This window comes from Mustelus asterias, chromosome 1, assembly GCF_964213995.1.
Source record: "Mustelus asterias chromosome 1, sMusAst1.hap1.1, whole genome shotgun sequence".
Taxonomy (NCBI): Eukaryota; Metazoa; Chordata; class Chondrichthyes; order Carcharhiniformes; family Triakidae; genus Mustelus; species Mustelus asterias.
The window spans coordinates 29,559,754-29,581,519 of record NC_135801.1 but is presented as its reverse complement, the minus strand read 5'-3'; the positions used below and the strand labels follow the sequence as shown (position 1 = coordinate 29,581,519).

General features: G+C 41.2%; 1 protein-coding gene across 3 annotated transcripts in view; it reads left to right on the top strand.

Moving 5' to 3' along the window:
• Positions 1-21,766, top strand: part of inpp4b (inositol polyphosphate-4-phosphatase type II B) — a 413,442-nt gene that overhangs the window by 317,466 nt on the left and 74,210 nt on the right. For all 3 annotated transcript variants that reach the window (XM_078210873.1, XM_078210864.1, XM_078210883.1), the window contains exons 14-16: positions 5,747-5,870; positions 11,965-12,097; positions 21,488-21,628. In XM_078210873.1, the coding sequence (XP_078066999.1) occupies positions 5,747-5,870; positions 11,965-12,097; positions 21,488-21,628 (398 nt within the window). The remainder of the gene's footprint in view (positions 1-5,746; positions 5,871-11,964; positions 12,098-21,487; positions 21,629-21,766) is intronic.

The window sequence follows — 21,766 nt, the reverse complement described above, 5'->3', positions numbered from 1 at the left end:
TATCTATCAGAAATCTATCTAACTCAGTCTTGAACAAATTCAATGACCCAACTTCCATTTCTTTCTAGGGAGGAGAATTTACCAGACTTATGACTCTCCAAGAAAAGAAATTCTTCTCATCTCTGCCCTAAATTTTTATTTTTAAACTGTCACTCCTAGTTCTAGTCTCCCCCAGAAGAGGAAACATCCTCCCCATATCCACTCTGTCAAGTCCCCTCAGAATCCTATGGCCGGAATATTACGGCCGTTCACGTTGGCGGGATTTTCCCATCCCGCTGCAGTGAATGGCGATTTGGCTGGACGCCAAATTCTCCGACCTCGCTGCAGCGGGAGTGTGGAGTGAACCGTCAGTAAGACCGCGCCCTATATGTTTCAATAAGGTCAGATCTCATTCTTCTGAACAACAGTGGGTATAGGCCCAAACTTATCAACCTTTCTTCGTAAGATTAGCCCACTCTTCCAAGGAATGAGTTGAGTGAATCTTCTCGGTACTGCTTCTAATACAATCATCTCCTTTTTAAAATAAGGAGACCAAAATGGTACACAATATTCCGAATGTAGCCTCACCAAGGCCTTGTACAAGTGCAGCAAAGCTTCCCTACTTGCATATTCCATTTCTCTTGCAATAAACTCCTCACTTAAATTATACTATTACTTACTCATTTGAGATAAATAAATAGGAAACGGACCAGGATAGTAACTAGGCAGAACGAGGGCAGGGAATGAACATTGTGAGCAGAAATGCTTTGATCGGAAATACTTTTGAGAAGCATCAAGACTCCACTTACAATTATTCTGCATAGCGCTGTCCACCTACCGCTGAATATAAATGTGTGAGCAGCACCATGAAAGTGAAATTTATTCTAAACATTGATATTTGAATGTGCATTTGATATTATAATTGGTGCCTCTCTTTAAAGATTCTGTCATCATTTCTATTACTTATTTTCAATGTAATTTCATCCTGTGCTTATTCCCTAAATTGAAATGATCACAGCAATGCAATAACGATGAGCCATTCTAATGAGTAAACAGATTGTAGTTACATTAACTTCTGTGTCCCTGTAAATCATTGCAAAATGATAGTGCTTCAATCAGTGATACCCATGAGGCCAGTGTGGGGCTGCCTGTGCAAAACCACTTAGAAAAGTGACTCAGAAATAAGGTGACAGATTCCTTCAGTGCATCCAGCTTTCATTTTATGTTCAAAAGCTCAACATACAAATCCCTCATGCCCCATCTTTTCAGAAGTGCCACCACTTTCATCTTTCTCGGCTGCTTCTCATGAGGAAATAACACCAGGGTGAACTTATTTCAATCTGAGTTATTAGAACATGAAATATGTTATCGCAAGTGGCTATTAAAGCAAAGGCAATTCAAAAGGAAGTTGAGTAAGCATTGGAAAAGAAAGAATGTAAAATTTTATGGAATTGTAATAGGCTCCAGCTGATGTACACTTGGACAGTGTGCCAAATGGCCTCTTGCACTGTAAAATCAATCATTATCTGCTCCTTATGCTAATAGTGAAGTAGGTGGAAGCATCACTTTGTGTGTGTTTTCTCAAATGTTCTACATCAGTTTGAAAATACACACCAATTCAAAAATTTGCGCACAATCGGGTGGCACAGTAGTTAGCAATGCTGCTTCACAGCTCCAGGGACCTGGGTTCGATTCCCAGCTTGGGTCACTGTGTGGAGTTTTCGCATTCTCCCTGGGTCTGCGGGGGTTTCCTCCGGGGGGCTCCGGTTTCCTCCCACAGTCCAAAGATGTGCGGGTTAGGTTGATTGGCCAAGCTAAATTACCTCTTAGTGTCCCGGGATGTGTTGGTTAGAGGGGTTAGCAGGTTAAATGTTTGGGGTTACGGGGATCGGGCCTGGGTAGGATCGTTTTCCGTGCAGGCGCAATGGGCCAAATGAACAAAGAACAATACAGCACAGCAACAGGCCCTCCGGCCCCGCAAACCTGCGCCGATCACGTTGTCCTATCTAGACCAACCGCCTGTATCCCTCTATTCCCCGTCTATTCATTTGTCTATCCAGATAAGTCTTAAATGTCGCTAACGTGTTTGTCTCAACCACCTCACTTGGCAGTGCATTCCAGGCTCCCACCAGTCTCTTTGTAAAAAATACTTCCCCCGCACATCTCCACTGAACCTTTCCCCCCTTACCTTGAAATTGTGCCCCCTTGTAATTGTCATTTCTGCCCTGGGAAAAAGCTTCCAACTGTTCACCCTATCTATACCCCTCATAATTTTATCAACTTCTATCAGGTCGTCCCCTCAGTCTCTGTCTTTCCAGGGAGATCTCTCCTCATAGCTAATACCCTCCATACCAGGCAACATCCTGCTAAACCTTTTCTGTACTCTCTCCAAAGCCTCCACATCCCTCTGGTAGTGTGGTGACCAGAATTGGACACAGTATTCCAAATGTGGCCTAACCAACGTTTTAAACAACTGTAACATAATTTGTCAACTTTTATACCCGATGCCCCGTCCGATGGAGGCAATTATGCCATATGCTTTCTTCACCACCTTTTCCACCTGTGCTGCCATTTTTAAGGATCCGTGGACCTGTACTCCCAGAACTCTGTGTGTCTATGCTCCTGATGGTTCTGCCATTTATTTTGTAGCTCCCACCTGAATTGGACCTACCAAAATGCATCACCTCGCATTTGTCCGGATTAAATTCCATCTGCCATTCCTCCGCCCAATTTTCCAGCCTATCTATATCCTGCTGTATTCTCTGGCAATCTTCATCACTATCTGCAACTCCAGCAATCTTAGTATCAGAATGGCCTTCTTCTGCACTGTAGGGTTTCTATGTTTCTATCAGTTAAAACTGAAAACCAGGACTCTAACGACTCACTTCTGTATCGTGAATTGGCATGCTCAAATTACACATTATTCGTTGCTCCTTTAAATCGACTTTAAGTGCGGTATTTAATGGAGAAAATATTGTTCTCGCCTGCGCGCTAGAGAGCCGGCAAAAGCCCAGTGTGACCTCCTGTTCAGGAAGGCCCGTCAAATTAACTGGACAACAGCAGGAATCCAGGATTCTGAGGGAGGAACTCCTGGTTTCCGAGAGCCACCGGCCAGTCAGAGGCCAACAGCTCTTCGTTGCTCGGTAACGCCACCAGGGTGGCGGTAATTACTGCCTGTACTACACCTGGCAAGATCGCTAGTACAGGTGGGTGATGGCGAAAGGGTGATCCATGCAAGAAGGGAGGAATTCAGCTGCAAGGGCAAGGTGTACCTCTATCCTGTCCCCGCCCCCCCCCCCCCCCCCCTCCCCATTGATGCTGGCCCCTTGATCAGGCAGTCTTTGAATGAGAGATGAGAGACCACCCTGCCTCAAAGTCACCAACAAGCAACCCAACAGGGTTTTTCAGGGTTTTCCCACTTGGCAAACCCCTGCCTGCCACTTTGTGAATACCAACAGCGACAGGGTGAATTCCTTAATTGGGAAATTTGGGCACATTTAAGAACTTTAATTGGCAGTGGGGTGGGTAGGTGTTACTATGGGCCTTCCTGCCACAGACCTAATTGGAACAAAGGCGGGAAGGTGCCAAATTCCCAACACCCCCATCCTCCACCTGATTAAATGTTTTCCCCACCACCAAACACGCCAATGGGGAAGGTATTAAATTCCACTCTGTCATAAAATTGCCTGAAAAATTCTTCTATTCTGTATGATGTGCTGACAGTGAGAGAACGCTAGCATAAGCAGTTAACAGGTCCTAAGTCATTGTACATTTGGATTATTCAACGCAGATGAAATCAAAATATTTGGCAGTGCCAAGTAACGCTTCATCCTGCCACTGTAAATAACTGAAATAGTGCCACAGTGTGTATGTCTGAGCTGCTATTGTGCATAAAATTTACTCTAACATCTATACTTTATTACTTTCCCTACATTGCAATAGTGGTTACACTTCAAAAGTATTCATTGGTTCTAAAGCACTTTGGGAAGTCCTGAAGTTATAGTCATAGAGGTTTACAGCATGGAAACAGGCCCTTCGGCCCAAATTGTCCATGCCGGCCCTTTTTTTTAAAAACCACTAAGCTAGTCCCAATTGCCCGCCTTTGGCCCATACCCCTCTATACCCATGTTACCCACGTAACTGTCTAAACGCTTTTTAAAAGACAAAATTGTACCCGTCTCAACTACTACCTCTGGCAGCTTTTTCCAGACACTCACTACCCTCTGTGTGAAACAATTGCCCCTCTGGACCCTTTTGTATCTCTCCCCTCTCACCTTAAACCTATGCCCTCTAGTTTCAGACTCCCCTACCTTTGGGAAAATATGTTGACTATCTAGCTGACCTATGTCCCCCATTATTTTATAGACCTCTATAAGATCACCCCTCAGCCTCCTACGCTCCAGAGAAAAAAATTCCCAGTCTATTCAGACTCTCCTTATAACTCCAACCATCAAGTCCCGGTAGCATCCTAGTAAATCTTTCCTGCACTCTTTCTAGCTTAATAATGTCCTTTCTACGATAGGGTGGCTAGAACTGTACACGGTGCTCCTTCCTAAAGGTAGCTTTAAGTGAATAATTAACAACTTATTTTATTCAACCAACCGGGAACTTTAACTAAACAAGTAACAATTTTAATTAAAGGATGGTTCAACTGAAATGCTGTTCAAATAAAGATAAGGATCATTTAGTACCAAAACAGTACTAACAGAATCTTAGTCACTCTCAAAAAAAAAACTAGATACAACCAGGTCTGGTGGCTTGGAAAAGATTTGGAGGTTCTTCTGTAGTTGTCCGCTGTCTGTAAGTGCTGTTCGATTGGGTACTTTTTGCTGGTTGAATGGTGAGTTCTCTTGAGGCATGTTAGAAAAGTTAGAAAAGGCACTATTTAAATGCAAATGTTTTCTCTTAATCTGTTGGAGGAAGTTGAAGGAAATAGAATTATGATTAAACACAGAGCATCTAACACAGTGGCAAAGTGTATTGACATGACATGAAATTTTCTACACATGAAGAATATGAGTCATTGGCCTAGGGCATGCCGGAAGGAGATTTGGAATCGAGGCTAAGTTATTTTCCCACGCTCTCTCACATCACTTGGCTCTCTAGCAGTGTTGGCAGTGCCTTGGGAGTATTAGTCATTATTCTTTTACGTTCTCACACTATAATGATTACAAATTGAGATCCTATATTTAATTTCACTGTGAAACATTTTTAAAGATCATTACTGTACATGGTCCAAGATTTTGGAAACTGAACAGGTTTTATAAGGAATAAGAACAGAAAAAGCTTCACCATGAAAAGTCATTGATCTGAAATGTGAGCCCTGTTTTTTCCCTCCACGGACGCTGCCAGAACAGCTGAACATTTCCAGCATTTTCTCCATTTATTTCAGATTTCCAACACCTGTAGTGTTTGTTTGCTTTTGTACTGGATTTTATAAGGGCACAATATCATTCGAATGGGAAGTTGTTGTGCCTCTGTATAGACGATGCTTACCGTAACAAAGTCTTGGCTAACATTTTCCTAGTTCTCGTGAAATTTTCATATTACGGACAAGAGATTCTTCCCTATTAGGGAAAAAGAATATGACTTGTCTCTCTCAGTTTGTAATGGATAGGAATGACAATACTGTCAATTTAATTCTATTTGACCATAGTTTCTTCAATACTGAATGTAAATACATCTGAAAATGTTTTTGTTGATAAATAATAACAAAACTATTCACTATATTTTAAAATGAATATCTTATTAGTTTTCTTCTCTTTAGCTTGCGGGCCTTGTCTGTGGTTTTGTGATCAAGCTGCATACATGTTTACAAGACCAGGGTTTCCTACTGCAGCTTCACACTGTGGGTTTACTGGTGCAGTTTGAAGGTCTTCTCAGTACATACAGTGAGTAACGCATCTTGTTTTATTAGCACACACTGCTTAACTGTAGGAAAGCTCTTTCAGATAAAGGTGCTTGTTGAAGGTGGCCAATTTGTCCTGCTGATGGTCGGAACACAAAGTTCAAGAGCAATTGAATATTGAAGTGTTGAACTAGGCTAATAAGAGACCCTGTGGATAACAGCAAGTAATGGCTGAACAACATGCAATAATATGGTCTATTATTTGTTGCCTCAAACATGTGAACCCTGGGCAAGGAAAAATTAGTGTATATAAATCAAATATGAATTTCTCAGCATGCCTTATTATGTATATTGTGTAATTTTAACTGATTACTGTTCATGTTTTACTTGTAGAGTCCAAATCTTCTGTTAATGGAACCAATGGTGCATTACTGCCATTTAATTATTGGAACAATACAAACCAGGCTTAATGTAATACTCAGCTTTGGATATTCCCTCAGTACATTGTTCTAGATTCTTCCCTTGCGTCTTCCCCTGTATCAAAATCTGCATTTATACTGACCAGGGAAGTCAGTCAAGAAATTGAGGAAACATTTTAAAATGAAGCAAATGGAAGCACTGTGTTCAGTAATTTTGTGCGACTTGTCAAATGAGAGCGTTTTCACACTTTATCATATACTCTGTTACCATCTAAGAAGTTCTGCCAGCTATTTCCTCTGGGTGAGGAATTAGTAATGGGGGTTACAGGAGTGTCATTGATTTAAAATTGTCACTAAATATATTGAGGAGAGACTTTACAAGAAATGTCTTTATCTGGATGATTGTTGAAGAGTGGATTGCTATGGCAGGGGGAATGTTCAAAACAATGACCATTGCATGTTCGAAGGAAGAATTGGATAAATGTTTGAAACAGGGGAAGCTTTGGAGAGGTAGTGGGATTAGTTTTAGATTGCTTTTGCAAAGAGTTTGCTCAGATGTGGTGAGAGAAATGGCCTCATTTTGTGCCCTGAACTTCTGTGGTATTTGAAGTGTATATGACACAGGAAGATTACAGAAAAGTAAGATAACTTATTGCCTTTGGAGCATTACTTAAAAATAATGCTGTTTCATAGGCTCATTCAAAAGTTTTATCTGAGGATACAATTTTTAAATTAGTTATGAATAAAAAAAATGTTTAAAACTTGTCAAAAATTGATAGTCTTTTGGTTAGGATTACCATCATCACTATTTTTCAAGATTAATGCCAACATGTTTCACTTCAGCTCCCAGCAATTTCCTCTGCTAGAACTTCACTTCAAATACAACAAAAGTGACAGCAGAATTATGCAGTCATGGCCGGTTGCTTCCTCTTCAACACCAGAAGTACTCCAGTGTTAAGAGCCACACTGATGTTAAGTGCAAGAGTATCCCAAAACCCAGAAGGCTAATTTGGAACACTGGTTCTTAGTGGTGTATATTTTCAATTTGGTATAATGTGAGAAAAGATATGCAAACCAGGGAGGAACAGTAAAGTCTTGTTGTGATCAATCAATAAAGTACATTCATTAACTTAAAAGAAAACATACAACAAGAAACACTATAATGGTACGCTTAACCACACTGCTGGCTATACGCACACACAGTTTCTGATGAAGTTACCCTTTGTTCCCAACTATCTATGTTTCCTGAACTCTCAGAAATGTCCCTTTTTTTTTTCCCCAAACAATATCCGATATATAACTCGATAAGCTAAATACAGCAGATTATTACTACCCACAGGTTATTTGAACATGTTTGGGAATGTTGTCTTCAGTTTCAGGGAAGGGATAATCTTCCCTGTTCAAGGTTTGGATTTTCAACAGCAGCTTTTTAGCAATAAATTGTTTTTGGGAGAGTCTGCTTTCTATGCTGGGTGTGGCTATGACAGTAGCTGCTACTACTGTGTCCCTATCTCCAATTATCATGCTATGCATTATCATTTACCCACCCTGTGGACCCGGCTTTTAGCATATAATGCCAATTCTCTTATTTCTCCACTTTGAAGTCATCTCCTCTGCACCCCAATGTTTTCCCCTAGTCACAAAAGTAAACACTAGCTTCTCTCACTGGTATGCTAAGTCACATATCAAAACATTCCTTCAAACAGCTGCACCTATCAATTCCCTTTTATCCCCTCTCTCTATTTAATTCCAATTTTATTTTTTAATTTTAATTTTCCTCACTACTTAACATCAGAAATGAGGTTTCTGTTTGTAAACAATGTTTCTGATGAAGTTACTGCAGTGGAACAGGAATTGCTCCAACAAAATTGCAGGCACATGAGTTTTATTTGCTGGACTTTATTTTGTCATGCAGTAACAGTAAAATTTTCAATAAGTCCAAATGTCCAATCTTTGTACCCTTAATTAAACATTGTGCATGTAGCAAATTAGAAATATTTCTTCCATAATCATCTTTCTTCAACAATCGTTTTTACTGTTCTGTGTTTTATAACTTGCATTTATCCCTCACCTTTGCAAAAAAAAATTTAAATTCATTGATTATTGGAATAAATATAGAAAGGTGAATTATCTATTCAAATAACTGACAAATTAATCCTGACATTTGAGATGTTGTTATTGCAAATAAATGTCTGTAGAGGGCCCCAAAGCCTATTCTACTTCAGGCCTCTGAAACATTTTGTTCTATTTTTAGTTCCTTTTCTGCTTTCTCTGGGTATATCTCTCTATCTCTGCACAGCTTTCTTCTGTGTTTCTGATTACGTTGCTCTTTTGGAAACCTGCAGCCATATTTGCTGTTTGTCTTTGTCTCACTCATGGTTATTTCCACTGTTATTTCTACACTCAACATTTCAGGCCTCTGCCAAAATTGAGCGAGCTGTCCCACAGGCTGGTTAAGTAGAAGCCTGGCATAGTTATATTCATCAGTTAGCACTTTACAAACAGTATCCCAGACGCCGTCATCCCTAGGTATGTCCTGTCCCACTGGCAGGACAGAGCTACCACAGGTGGCAGCACAAGGTATACAGTCGGGAAGAGCTGCCCTTAGAGTCCTCAACATTGATTCCGCGCTCATTGCATTAGGTGAGCCATAGACTAGGAAACATCTTGCTGATTGTGAGCACCTACAACTGGAAGCCTCCTCCCCTCTGTCCAGCTGGTGAATCAATACTCCTCCATGTTGAACACAAATTGGAAGAAGCACTTCCCCAAGGCTAATTAGGCACAGGCAACAAATACTGGCTTAGCCAGCGACACCCGCAGTTCATGAAAGAACTTTAAAACTGATCACTCGTTTGCATTTTATTAATTTTGCCTTTTCCACTTTCTTGACACTTGGCATGGCTTTCCTTTATTCCGCAATATATGCTCCACTTTGTTCTTCCTCTTTTTGTCTGTCAAATACTCATCTATTTCTCATTGCCACTCAACATCAGTTGAAAGACAGATTGCTTAACCTGTAATTTATGGAATTAAAATTCATATAATTTTAGTACACACCATGCATATCTATTCTCCAATTGACTGAAATGAGCTCATAATTAAAGTCTCTCACCCTCCATTTCTTCAAAGTAACTCACTTCTGTGCCCACTTTGTGGCCTTGACACCCTTCCTAAAATAAAGTGTCCAAAAGTGAATACAGTATTCTAACTGAAACTTAACCAGCTGCTCTTTGCCTTCTTAGAGCGGCATGGTGGCACTGCGGTTGGCATTGCTGCCTCACAGCGCTAGGGACCCGTGTTCAATTCCAGCCTCGGGACTGTTCTGTTTTGAATGCTATGTACATTTAGAAACAGAGCCTTTAGTTTTGTCCTTTAATTATTTTTGTAACATCTAGCCTTGATATCTGATATAGAAATCGTTGCAAAGATTACTGTATCTGAATCTGGTCACATCAACAAATTGATGGTTAGTGTGCAGCAAGTGAACTGTGTGAAAATAGAAGTCGCTCTGAATGTGCTAAGTGACATTTCACAATGGTTTGCGTTGGGAGTGATTTATGTACCATATACATAAGTCATGTATATTTCACAAATTGAGCACACAATATCAACATTTGACAAGGACAGAAAATTGGAAGCGCATCAAGTTGTGGTCAGAAAGATAGCAAAAGGGTATGGATGGGTGGTAGACTAAATACAGACAATTGTGAGGTAATACCTATCTGCAAGGAAGAATGAGGGGAAAAATATGCTGAGTTATAAAACTTTAAAAGGAGTTGAAAAGCAGAGGGACTTATTGGAGTTTGCACGTTCTCCCCATGTCTGCATGGGTTTCCTCCGGGTGCGCCAGTTTCCTCCCACAATCCAAAGATGTGCGGGCTATGTTGATTGGCCATGGTAAATTGCCTCTTGATGTCAGGGGGATTAACAGGATAAATTCGTGGGGTTACGAGAATAGGGCCTGGGTGGAATTGCTGGTGCAGGCTCGATGGGCCAGATGGCCGCCTTCTGCACTGTTGGGGTTCTGTGATGTAAGAATGCTGGTCTTCTATGATTATTTATGAAACCAAGAATTCTGTATTCTCTTTTTTAGTAAAATCTATTTATCACCTTTTCTGTTTCCACTTTTAAACATCTGTGTGGCTGACCAATAAGTCCCTCTGCTTTTCAACTCCTTTTAAAGTTTTATAACTCAGCATATTTTTCCCCTCATTCTTCCTTGCAGATAGGTATTACCTCACAATTGTCTGTATTTAGTCTACCACCATCCATATCCTTTTGCTATCTTTCTGACCACAACTTGATGTGCTTCCAATTTTCAGTCCTTGTCAAATGTTGATATTGTGTGCTCAATTTGTGAAATATACATGACTTATGTATATGGTACATAAATCACTCCCAACACAAACCATTGTGAAATGTCACTTGGCACATTCAGAGCGACTTCTATTTCCACACTGTTCACTTGCTGCACACTAACCATCAATTTGTTGATGTGATCAGATTCGGATACTGTAATCTTTGCATCGATTTCTATATCAGATAGCAAGGCTAGATGTTATAAAAATAATTAAAGGACAAAACTAAAGGCTCTGTATCTAAATGTACATCGCATTCAAAACAGAACAGATGAACTAATAGTGAAAATAGAAACATGTAAGTACAATCTGACAGCTATTACAGAGACATGGCTGCAGGCTAACATAGGTTGGGACCTGAATATTGAAGGGTAATGACATTTATGAAAGACAAGAAGCTAGGAAAAGATGGGGTGGCTCTGTTAATTAATAATGGTATTAGCACCTTAGAGAGGGATGATCTACATTAAGGGAACTAGAATGTGAAAGCAGTTTGGGTATGGATGAGAAACGATAAAGACAAAAGGTCATTCATGGGAATGCCCCCTAACAGAACACACATGGTAGGTCAGAGTACAAACTGTGCAGTAAAATCTTGTCAAGAATTCTTCAACAAGACTACTCTTAAGAACAAATCATTGCTTACAGTTACCCGTTTAAACCTGAAGTATGGGTCAAAATGGCTAACAATGTAATTGTTCTCAGTTTTTGTTTTGTTGACAGACGTTTGACTTGTCTGAAATAAATTACAAAGCCTTCTGGTAAAACCATGTGCTCAGGCCTCACCTTTGTCGGAAAAGTTTTTTGTTTCCAAATAATGTAGCAATCTTACTATCAATCGAGCTATTTGGGAGCTTGTTCACAGATTTTAAGCTACATTGGCATAACTATGATAGTTTTCACACTTTGTTGGGGAATGGGTGTTGGTAAATATCTCTTTTATGTAGTGCTTGGGCTACATGATTTTGACATTTTGCCAATCTGCTAATAACCACAAATTGACATTGGGACATTTATCCTGATTCAATCTCGGTAAGTACATAACATTTTCAACTTTGGGCTATTTTCGGAATACGTCAATCTATTTTAACTAGACTGGAGCAAGGGGGCTGCCTGCTGTTACATCATAGGAGGTACCATTTGGGTTTGTCTAACAAGGTCACAGCCAAGCATAGGTCTTGATGGACCAACATGGGGGCAAAAAGGCAGAAAAAGCTGTGTGATGAGTCTCATTAACTTTATTTTCAGACAATATTACCTATATCTATTTACCAAAGATCATTTCACTCGTGATAGAGATCTGTCGGATTTGTAGAAAAGTTGTTGATATTTAAAGGGTGTCTGTTTTAACCTTCAGGTGAAGAGATTGGAATGTTGGAGGATATGTCAATTGCAATTATAGATTTACAAAAAGTGGCGTTCAAAGTTGTTGAAGCACAGTTGGCGGAGAATGCCAGTGCCGACCTTTATCCCGTTGTGACTGGAATCCGGTAAGCAGTACCTTTCAGAACTCCGAAACAAATTATCATGCATTATCATGTCACCATCTAATCTTGTCAGATTTTAGTGTCCGTCAAAACACTGCAACATTTTACAATTGATATGATTTGAATATACACTGCATTGAATATTGCAATCAAAGTAAAATCTGACCGAACATCATTGGTTTGAGACATTGGTTGGATCTCTACCACCCTCGCCTGCCACGAAATTGGCATGGGCAAGAGTCCAACAACGGAAATCTTCCTTGACCCCGGGCAGGGATTTCCACTCTCGCCCGAGCAGGGTCGTAAAATCCCACCCATTGCATGCATAATAAATTGCGAAGGTGATGAGGATTTTGGACACACTTGGGAAGCAGATTGTAATTGCCCATGTGAGGTGACATGGATGTGAAACTATTTCATGTCAGATGCTTTTGTTGGAATCTGATCCACATTCCTAGAATATACTGGTTATCCAAATTGATGAATCTACTGCTGGGAAAAGGAAACTTGATTTAGCGTTTTAAATGTTGGAAGCTGGCTCAGGCATCTACGCTTTCCTGCAATTCAACCTTAGCAAGTGCCTGATTTCTCATTTCAAATTGGCCAAGTCTGCATTAGTAATTACAAGGTGAATTTGCTGTTTGGACGCAATTGGGATGGGAATTGCGTGATGCAAGCAATCCCACTGACCAAATTTGTATGATCATTTTTTACCAGGCATTTGTAATTCACATAACTAGCTGAATCTGGAGGCTTCCTGCCAATATCCTTGCTTCCCTGAAGAAGCATCTGCGCAGCCAACAGGAATTTGAGGCAGCAATTTAAGCAACTGCAATCTCGCCTACAAAATAAGGGAAAAAGGTTTAGACCTGACAACATTTCTGTAAAGTGAAGCGTTCTTGGCCATAGATACTAGAAGTCATGCTGGATGATTTGAGACAAAGGAGAGCTCCCATTTTAACACTGATGGGCAGAAAGGAGAGGTCCAATATCTGGCAGTTGATTGTTGACAAGCTGAACACTGCCAGTAGGACCCTTGAGGTTGCAACGGAAGAAGATGATGCCAAACCTGAGGAAAACTGTCCAGGTGCGGTTACCCGAGTTTCCTACACCAAGTAGCTTTTGGAAATATTCATAAGCTGTTAATTTTTCATACTGCTTCCAAAGCACTTAGATAATGCTGGAGCTCTTTCAAGGCATAGCCCATAGTAGAGCATAATTTCAAGTTGCAGCTTACCATAGAAACTGTAGTTACAGTGAAATGCGAAAGGGACTTTGGACAATATGTCATTTCAATCCAACTTAGTTGCATGATCCAAATGCATTTGCAAAAACCTAAGAGGAACTGCAGGATTGGCATTCACGTGCAATTATATGTACTCTTGAAACAAGCATTGTCTGAACGCCGTTATTCAACTTGCAGGACAAGATCATACAAAGCAGAAAAAATACACTTGAATAGGGCAAGGATCCATAAATTCCAATTCCATTACTACCTTCAAAGAGAACATACCTGAACTTGATCCACTTTGAGAAATGTAGGGCAAGATTTTCTGGCATCTCTGCATCGTGCTTCTCGGCAGTGGGAGGCAGCCCACTATTGGCTGGCAGTGGGATCTTCCGGTGCTGCCACTATCAATGGGATTTTCCATCGATTCCATCCCACGCCACTGGGAAACCTGTGGTGGGGTTGCACCGTAGGTGGGACGGGAAGATCCCATTGGCGTGAAGGACTGGAAGATCTCAGCCTTAAAGTTTAGAGAGAAAGTAACCAGTGAGGAGGACACAAAGAGACTTCAGAAGGATACAGACAGGTTGGGGGAGTAGACGAGCAGATGGCAGTTGGAATGCAATCTGGTGAGGTGTGAAGTTTATACACTTTGGTACATTTTAAAACAGATTTTTTTTTGTACAGTGAGAGACTGAGAAATGTTGCTATTCAGAGGGACCTGGATGTCCTTTTACACAGGTCACAGAAAGTCAACATGCAGGTAAAGCAAGCAATTATAGAAAGGCACCTGGCATTTTAGCTTTTGTTACAAATGGTTTGGAGTACAAGAGTAAAGAAGTCTTAATACAATTATATGGAGCACGAGATCATGCCCGGAGTACTATGTACAGTTTTAGTCTCCTTGCTGAAAGAAGGACATGCTTACCATAGAAGCAGTGTGTCATGAACCCTGCTGATGTTATCTGTGAGGGTGTCCCAACTTGGAACACCTGTTCATGGTGGTGTATAATTTTGTTTACAGGAATGGTTTGAGGTATCACGTGGAAAAGCCAGTGAGAAGGTAAATAGCCCAGTCACAGTATAGCACTCATTAAAGACTATTTATTACAATATAGAAAAGATACATGTATATGAACAGGACAATAATGATCTAAGAAGGAAGTAATTATGGAAAAATTACCCTTTTTGATCCAAAGTATATATAAGAGATCTGAACTCTTTCATGACTTCCCTCTTCCCAAACACCATCCACTTCAATAGCTCTTTTAAGTAAAGGTCAGCTTATAGATATCACACTACAAATTGAGGAGTTATTTTGTGAAACGTCTCTTCTTGGTCCAGAGAAGATATGGTTTTAATTGCCTCCACAAAGGTTTCTGCACTCTTGCTTCTTGTCTGCTCATTAGAATTGGCTTCTACTCTGTCAGATGGAATCTGCCCCCCCCTGCTTCCCCCAGTGTTGGCGATTATACTATTTTTCCCTTTGATTGTTCTCTCTGTGTATTTACTGTCTGTCCCCTCAGCTTCTGTGGCTCTAACAAATTGGCATATGTATGCCTCCCTTTGATGGTTCAATCACCTAACTGAGGTGTATCGCGAGGGGGATAGAATATAAAAGCAGGGAGGTCTTGCTGCAACTGTACAAGGCACTGGTGAGGCCGCAACTGGAGTACTGTGTGCAGTTTTGGTCCCCTTATTTGCGAAAGGATATATTGGCCTTGGAGGGAGTGCAGAGAAGGTTCACCAGGTTGATACCGGAGATGAGGGGTGTAGCTTATGAGGAGAGATTAAACAGATTGAGTCTGTACTCGTTGGAGTTTAGAAGGATGAGGGGTGATCTTATAGAGACATATAAGATAATGAAGGGGCTGGATAGGGTAGAGGTGGAGAGATTCTTTCCACTTAGAAGGGAAACCAGAACTAGAGGGCACAGCCTCAAAATAAGGGGGGGCCGGTCCAGAACAGAGTTGAGGGGGAACTTCTTCTCTCAGAGGGTAGTGAATCTCTGGAATTCTCTGCCCATTGAAGTGGTGGAGACTTCCTCGTTGAATATGTTTAAATCACGGGTAGATAGTTTTCTGATCGATAAGGGAATTAGGGGATATGGGGAGCAGGCGGGTAAGTGGAACTGATTCGCTTCAGATCAGCCATGATCTTGTTGAATGGCGGGGCAGGCTCGAAGGGCCAGATGGCCTACTCCTGCTCCTATTTCTTATGTTCTTATGTTCTTATGTTCTTACGTATCCTGTTAACATGACAATGTCTTCTTCTGGTCTGTCTGGCCCGCTAATCTCATTATTGAGAGGCTCACTTCTGTGCAATGTCTTTTGAAATACTGGTGGCTTCTACCTGTTAGTTTTGTTACATTCTTGGTATTGCTTGTTACTAGGCACATTCATGACAGAGTGCAACAAATGTTGACTAGACTGGCTCCTGGCATGAGAGATTATTTCATGAGGAGGCATTGAGTAGACTAGGCCTATATTCCTTGGAGTTTAGAGGAGTGGGAGATGATCTAATTGAAACATATAACATTCTATAGGGACTTGGCAAGGTAGGTGCTGAGAAAATGACTTCCCTGGCTAGGGAATCTAGAGAATTACAACCTCAAAATAAGGGATCGGTCATTTAAGACTGAGATTAGGCAAAATTTCTTCACTGAAAGGATTGCGGATAGTTGAAATTATCTATACCAGAGGGCCATAGATGAGTTGTTGAGTATTTTCAGCACAGAGGTGGATAGATTTTTGGGTACTAAAGAAATTAAGAGATATGTAGATAGTAGGAGAAGGTGGAGTTGGGGTAGAAGAGGCGGAACTGATTTGAAAGGCCATTTGGTCCTCTCTCCCTCCTCTTGTCTTGTGTCCTGATAGATAGAGGAGATGGGGGGATATGAAACTGAGACCTCGCAGATACTCTTGGGTATAGTTATGCAGATAGGACCATGTTACACAGTAAATTGCAACACGAGCAGTGGTTTCAAGGTGTAATTCACAGTCAATATTCTGAAAGGTGTTCAGAGGAAAGTACCAAGACCAGAAAAGTCCATCTGGCCAGTACAAAAACTAACAACCCTAAATTGTCCACTCATTGGAATATCTATCTAATTCTCCCTTAAATTTTGCCTGCTTCAATGAAGCCAGTTAGGGGCATCCTGTGGCGCAGTGGTAGCATCCCCACCTCTAAATCAGAAACTCCTGGTTCACCCCAGGACATGATGGCCAAAGAAGGTGCATTCATAACATGATCAAATTCTTCCAATGTGCCAATGGCTGGTGGTAAGAGGGGAGAGACTCCTGATCAGCCGGGCTTGATGTGGAGTGGCGCCCCTTAAGCTATAAGCCTCTGGCGACAGACTAGTGACCTTTTTGGGAATTACTAACTATGAAAGCATTCAAAAGTCAGCCCTAGTGCACCACTACGTGCAGGAAGAGAATTGGAATGAAGCGGTTGAGTGCCAGTGCAGCTATACCCACCAAGCATAATGAAGAAACTTAACTTGGGCAGTATCACAGTGCTGGGATAAGAAGGGCTAAGAAGTTGGTCGCAGGGTCCACTTGTTTTAGGAACATAGAAAACAGAAGCAGGAGTAGGCCATTCGGCCCGTCGGCATACTCCGCCATTCATTTTGATCATGGCTGATCATCAAAATCAATATCCTGATCCCACCTTCCCCAGTATCCCTTGATCCCTTTAGCCTCAAGTTAAATTTTATAAGTTTCTATGAGATCCCCTCTCTCCCTTCTAAACTCCAATGTTCCTAGTTGCATTGCCAACGTATAGTTGCAGATGATAGGAATTGTATATATATTTTTTAAATTGTTGTTTCAGCAGGATTGCATATACAATTCACTTGAATCTGTGACTCACTAGCACCTTCTCAAGGGTAATTGGGAATGGGCAACAAATGCGGACCTCGGCAATGATGCCCACGAGAAGAATAAACGAAGGCCATTTGTCCCATTGTGCCTGTGCCAGCCAAAAAAGATCTATCGAGCTTGATCTCTTGATCTGTAACCCTCCAGGTTACAGCACTTTAAGTATTTTTCTAAATGCAAGATAAATTTTTGCCTCTATCACTCTTTCATGTACAAATCTATACTTTTATTCTAAATAGATAAATGAATATAAAAGCATTACATTTTTTATAGGTGTATTTTTATGACTGTTCACTAATGCTAGTTATTGTTCCACCTTGCTATGCATTATTGTCTATATTTTTGAATGTTCTGCAACAAATGTCCTTAAAGTTACTTTTATTCATTTGTGGGATGTGAATGTTTCTGACAAGACCATCATTTATTGTCCATCTGTAATTTCCCTGAAGAAGAAGTTGGTAAGCTACTTTCTTGAACCACTGAGGTCCATGTGCTTTAGGTGCACCCATAGTGTTGTTAGGAAGGAAATCCCAGGATTTTGATCCAGTGACATTGAAGGAACAGTGATATTGTTCCAAGTCAAGGTGATGTGTGATTTGGAGAGGAATTTGCAGGTGGCGTTGTTCCCATCTGTCTCTTGTCCTTATTCTGCTAGAGGTTTGAAAGTGTTCTTGAAGGAACCTTGACATAGTTCTTGTACATAGTAGATGCTGCTATTCTTGTATGCCAATGGTGGAGAGAGTGAAATACATGAAGTGGTGGATGAGGTGTTGATCAACCAGGTTGCTTTGTCATGGATGGCACCGAGTTTCTTGACTGTTTTGTTGGAGCTGTACTCGTCGAGGCAAGTGGTGAGTATTCCATCACAATTCTTATTTGCACCTTTATAGATGGTGGACAGGCTTTGGGAAGTCAGGAGGTGAGTTGTACACTGCAGGATTCCTAGCCTCTGACCTGCTCTTGTAATCATAGTATTTATATGCATAGTCCAGTTCAGTTTCTGGTCAATGGTAATCTCAAGGATGTTTAGAGTGGAGGCAGCAAAGGTGATTCCTTTGAATTACAAGGTAGAATAGTTAGATTCGCTATTTTTGGAGATACCTATTGTCTGCCACTTATGCTCATGAATGTTACCTGCCATTTTTAAGCCCAGGTTTTAAATTGTCCAGGTCTTGCTGTATGCAGGCATTGACTGCTTCAGTAGAATGTAAAATCATTAGCAAACATCCCTATTTGTGAGCGTAAGTTGGAGGGTAGGTCACTCACTACCTTGAGGAAGTCTTGCCATGATACCTGGGGCTGAGTTCATTGGCCTCCATCAACTACAACCATTTTCCTATGTGTTCGGTATGACTCCAACCGTTGGGGAGTTTTACCTTGATTCAGTTGGCTTCGGCTTTGCTCGGGTTCATTGATGTCACACTCAGTCAAATATTACCTTGAGAAAACGACTATTGACTGACTTCACCTCTTGAAATTGCTCTTTTGTCAGGTTTTTTTACTCCAAGTTTATGAATTAATTGAATTTAAATTCCTGAAGCTGTCATTGTGGGATTTGTGTTCATGTCATTGGAGCCTTAGTCTAGGCCTTTATCATTATGGTACCATCCCATGCTGCCATCATCCACGCTCCCATCACAGTACACTATGTACTAAGATTCATTCACACTTCATCCCAGTAAAACTGTGAGATTACAATGCCATTTCCCTGTCAACATCTGGAAGGGGATTTTCTCGGGGCGTCCCACTGGGGAGTCTACGTGTTGGTCAAATAAAGATCGCCTTTAACTCCATGCTGAGATTCACAAAGTCTTTGTGTTAGCTGGATTTGGCTGAATACAAGACTCCCCAGTGGGACGCCTGAGAAAATCCCATCACAACATCATAAATGTATCAAGATGTGGCTTTGTCAACAAGTTTAAGATAAATTGCTAGAAATATACCAGTTCCACATGTTAGGGTACCAGTATATTTCACCATAGACCAGTTTATTGTGGTTTGTGCCCGTGATTGTTTGCGTGATGAATTCCTGCCATTGACTGCCCAAGTTGCTGAGTAGGAAGTGGGTGTTTGCTCAAACAGACTAAGTGTACATTGAGGGATGAGTCATGCATCTCTTAGCAACAACAGATGCCTGGAAACAAGTTGTTTTATACCCTTTCTGAATAATGCATTGCCTCAGGAGAGAGAAATTAATGTTTCAAGTTTAGAAATGTACAGAATATTTTTGTGGCTGTTTCATAATCTTCAGAAGGAAGCAATCTTTTATTGCTCAATGGGTTACTCAAAGACTCGCTTTTTAAAAAAAAAATAATTTATGGGACATGGGTATTGCTGGCTAGACCAGCATTTATTGACCAGTCCTAGTTGCCCTTGAGAAGGTGGTGGTGAGTTGTTCTTGAACTGCTGCAGTCCCTGAGGGGTAGGTCCATCCAGATTAGGGAGAGAGTTCCAGGATTTTTACTCAGTGACAGTGAAGGAATATTTCCAAATCAGGATGGTGGGTGACTCGGAGGGGAACCTCCAGGTGATGGTATTCCAAGATATCTGCTGCCCTTCTCCTTCTAGATGGTAGCGGTCATAGCTTTGGAATGTGCTGCCAAAAGGGCCTTGGTAAGTTGCTGCAGTGCATCGTGTAGATGGTACACGTTGCTGCCATTGTTCATTGGTGGTAGAAGGATTGAATGTTTGTGAAAGGGATATCAGTTATGTCGGCTACTTGTCCTGGATGGTGTCTGTAATGTCCTCATTATGTTAGGGGTTGTGGGTTTTAAACAAAAAGAAAAGGATGTGGATTGCACGTGCAGATGCAAAATAAAAACAACATGTTTATTGGAGGAGATGTTGACTCTACAGAGTATAAAATGAAACTAAGACAGAAGCTTGTGAAATGCCCCAATCACATCACCATTAAATCATGTGATTGGCTCTTAAAACAATCGTGCAACCACTTAAATATATAAGTGTCGAACCTTTTTAGTGTCATTGGAGCTGCACTCATCCAGGCAAATGAAAAGTATTCCATTGCACTTCTAACTTGTGCTTGGAAAAGGCGGATAGGCTTTGGGGAGTCAGGAGATGAATTACTCACCACAGGATTCCTAACCTCTGACCTGTTCTTGTCGCCACATTATTTATATAGCTCGTTCGGTATTATTTCTGGACAGTGGTAATCTCAGGATATTGATAGTGGGGGATTCAGCAATGGTAATGCTATTGAATGTCAAGGGGCGGTGGTTAGATCCTCCCTTGTTGGAGATGGTCATTGACTGGCACTTGTGTGGCACGAATGCTACTTGCCCCTTGTCAACCCAAACCCGGATATTGTCCAAGTATCGCTGCATTTGGACACCTTAAAATTAATTTTTGTAAAGTTCGTTGAGGGGTATATCAATTAAACTAGCATTGTATTATATGTTAAGCTGTTGCACATGGGTTTTCAAAGTACTCTGTACCTATTTTTATTGTGGCTGATGTGCTGCTGCAAATCTCAATGTGACATATAAAGTCTTTGGGTATTTTTGAGAGATTTAATATGGATTTTAACACCAGGTGGGAATAGTGTGTGGTGTTGGGGAGGTCAGAGCCGTTTAGGATTTCTTGACAACTCAAGATCACCCCATTATGTCTTGCTTATTTTCAAATCAGCTGAAGGCTCCTACTAAAGGCAGTGGAGGGCCTAATTAAAAGGTCGGAGTCGAAGCCCAATCGGCCTTGCACCACTGTTTATACTGGAGCTCGGGGAGGAGAACCTGGTTGCATACCCACTGGGGAAATCTGGTTGGAGGCAACAGGATGTCTTAAAAAGGCCATGTGGAGTTTATTTTATTCTTTGAAGGATTCCTTTCAAAGTTGGAAGAGCTGGAGTGCTCCTCGCGCCCCCTTAACCCCCCCAGTCCCCCCACAAAGAATTCCTGGATCACCTTGATCTTTTCTCTCCCGGCCCCAAGCAACATTAACCCCTTCTCCACCCATCCCCACCTTCAATGCTCTCATATCCTTGGGACCCACCCCAATACCTGCTGCCACGCCCCAACACTTGCATCAATTCTAACAGTCTTGGGTGAGGGAATGGCGTGCAGTATTAAAATGAAACCAGCAATTAACATCTGCCTGGGTCTCGCTTCGCTTCTCAATGTTTGGGTATGCTGCCTGCTTCAGGCTCCTCACGCACTTGATCCCACCCAGAGTTACACTCCGTCCCACAGATTGGCATGTCAGAATTTCTTGATCAGATATGGTTTTAGAAATCTTCACTCCTCTCTTCTGTTGGATTTGTTGCAGAGATTTTTACACAGTGGAGGTACAGCTTCCCAGTAAATTGTTTGAAGTTTTGCCACAGGAGATTAAAGATGGAAAGTTGCTGCGTGTACATCCAGTATTTTTTAACATCGGAATAAATGAACAACAGACTCTGGCCGAGAGGTACATGTGAATCATTTTATTCATAAAATGTTTATTCAGTTCTGTACGGAGCTATTTTCTGAGGAACTTAACCAGAACAGAATATCTGTTCTTCGGTGGTAAATTCTTTTTTTGTTGAAGGTCTACCTACTTTGTGGA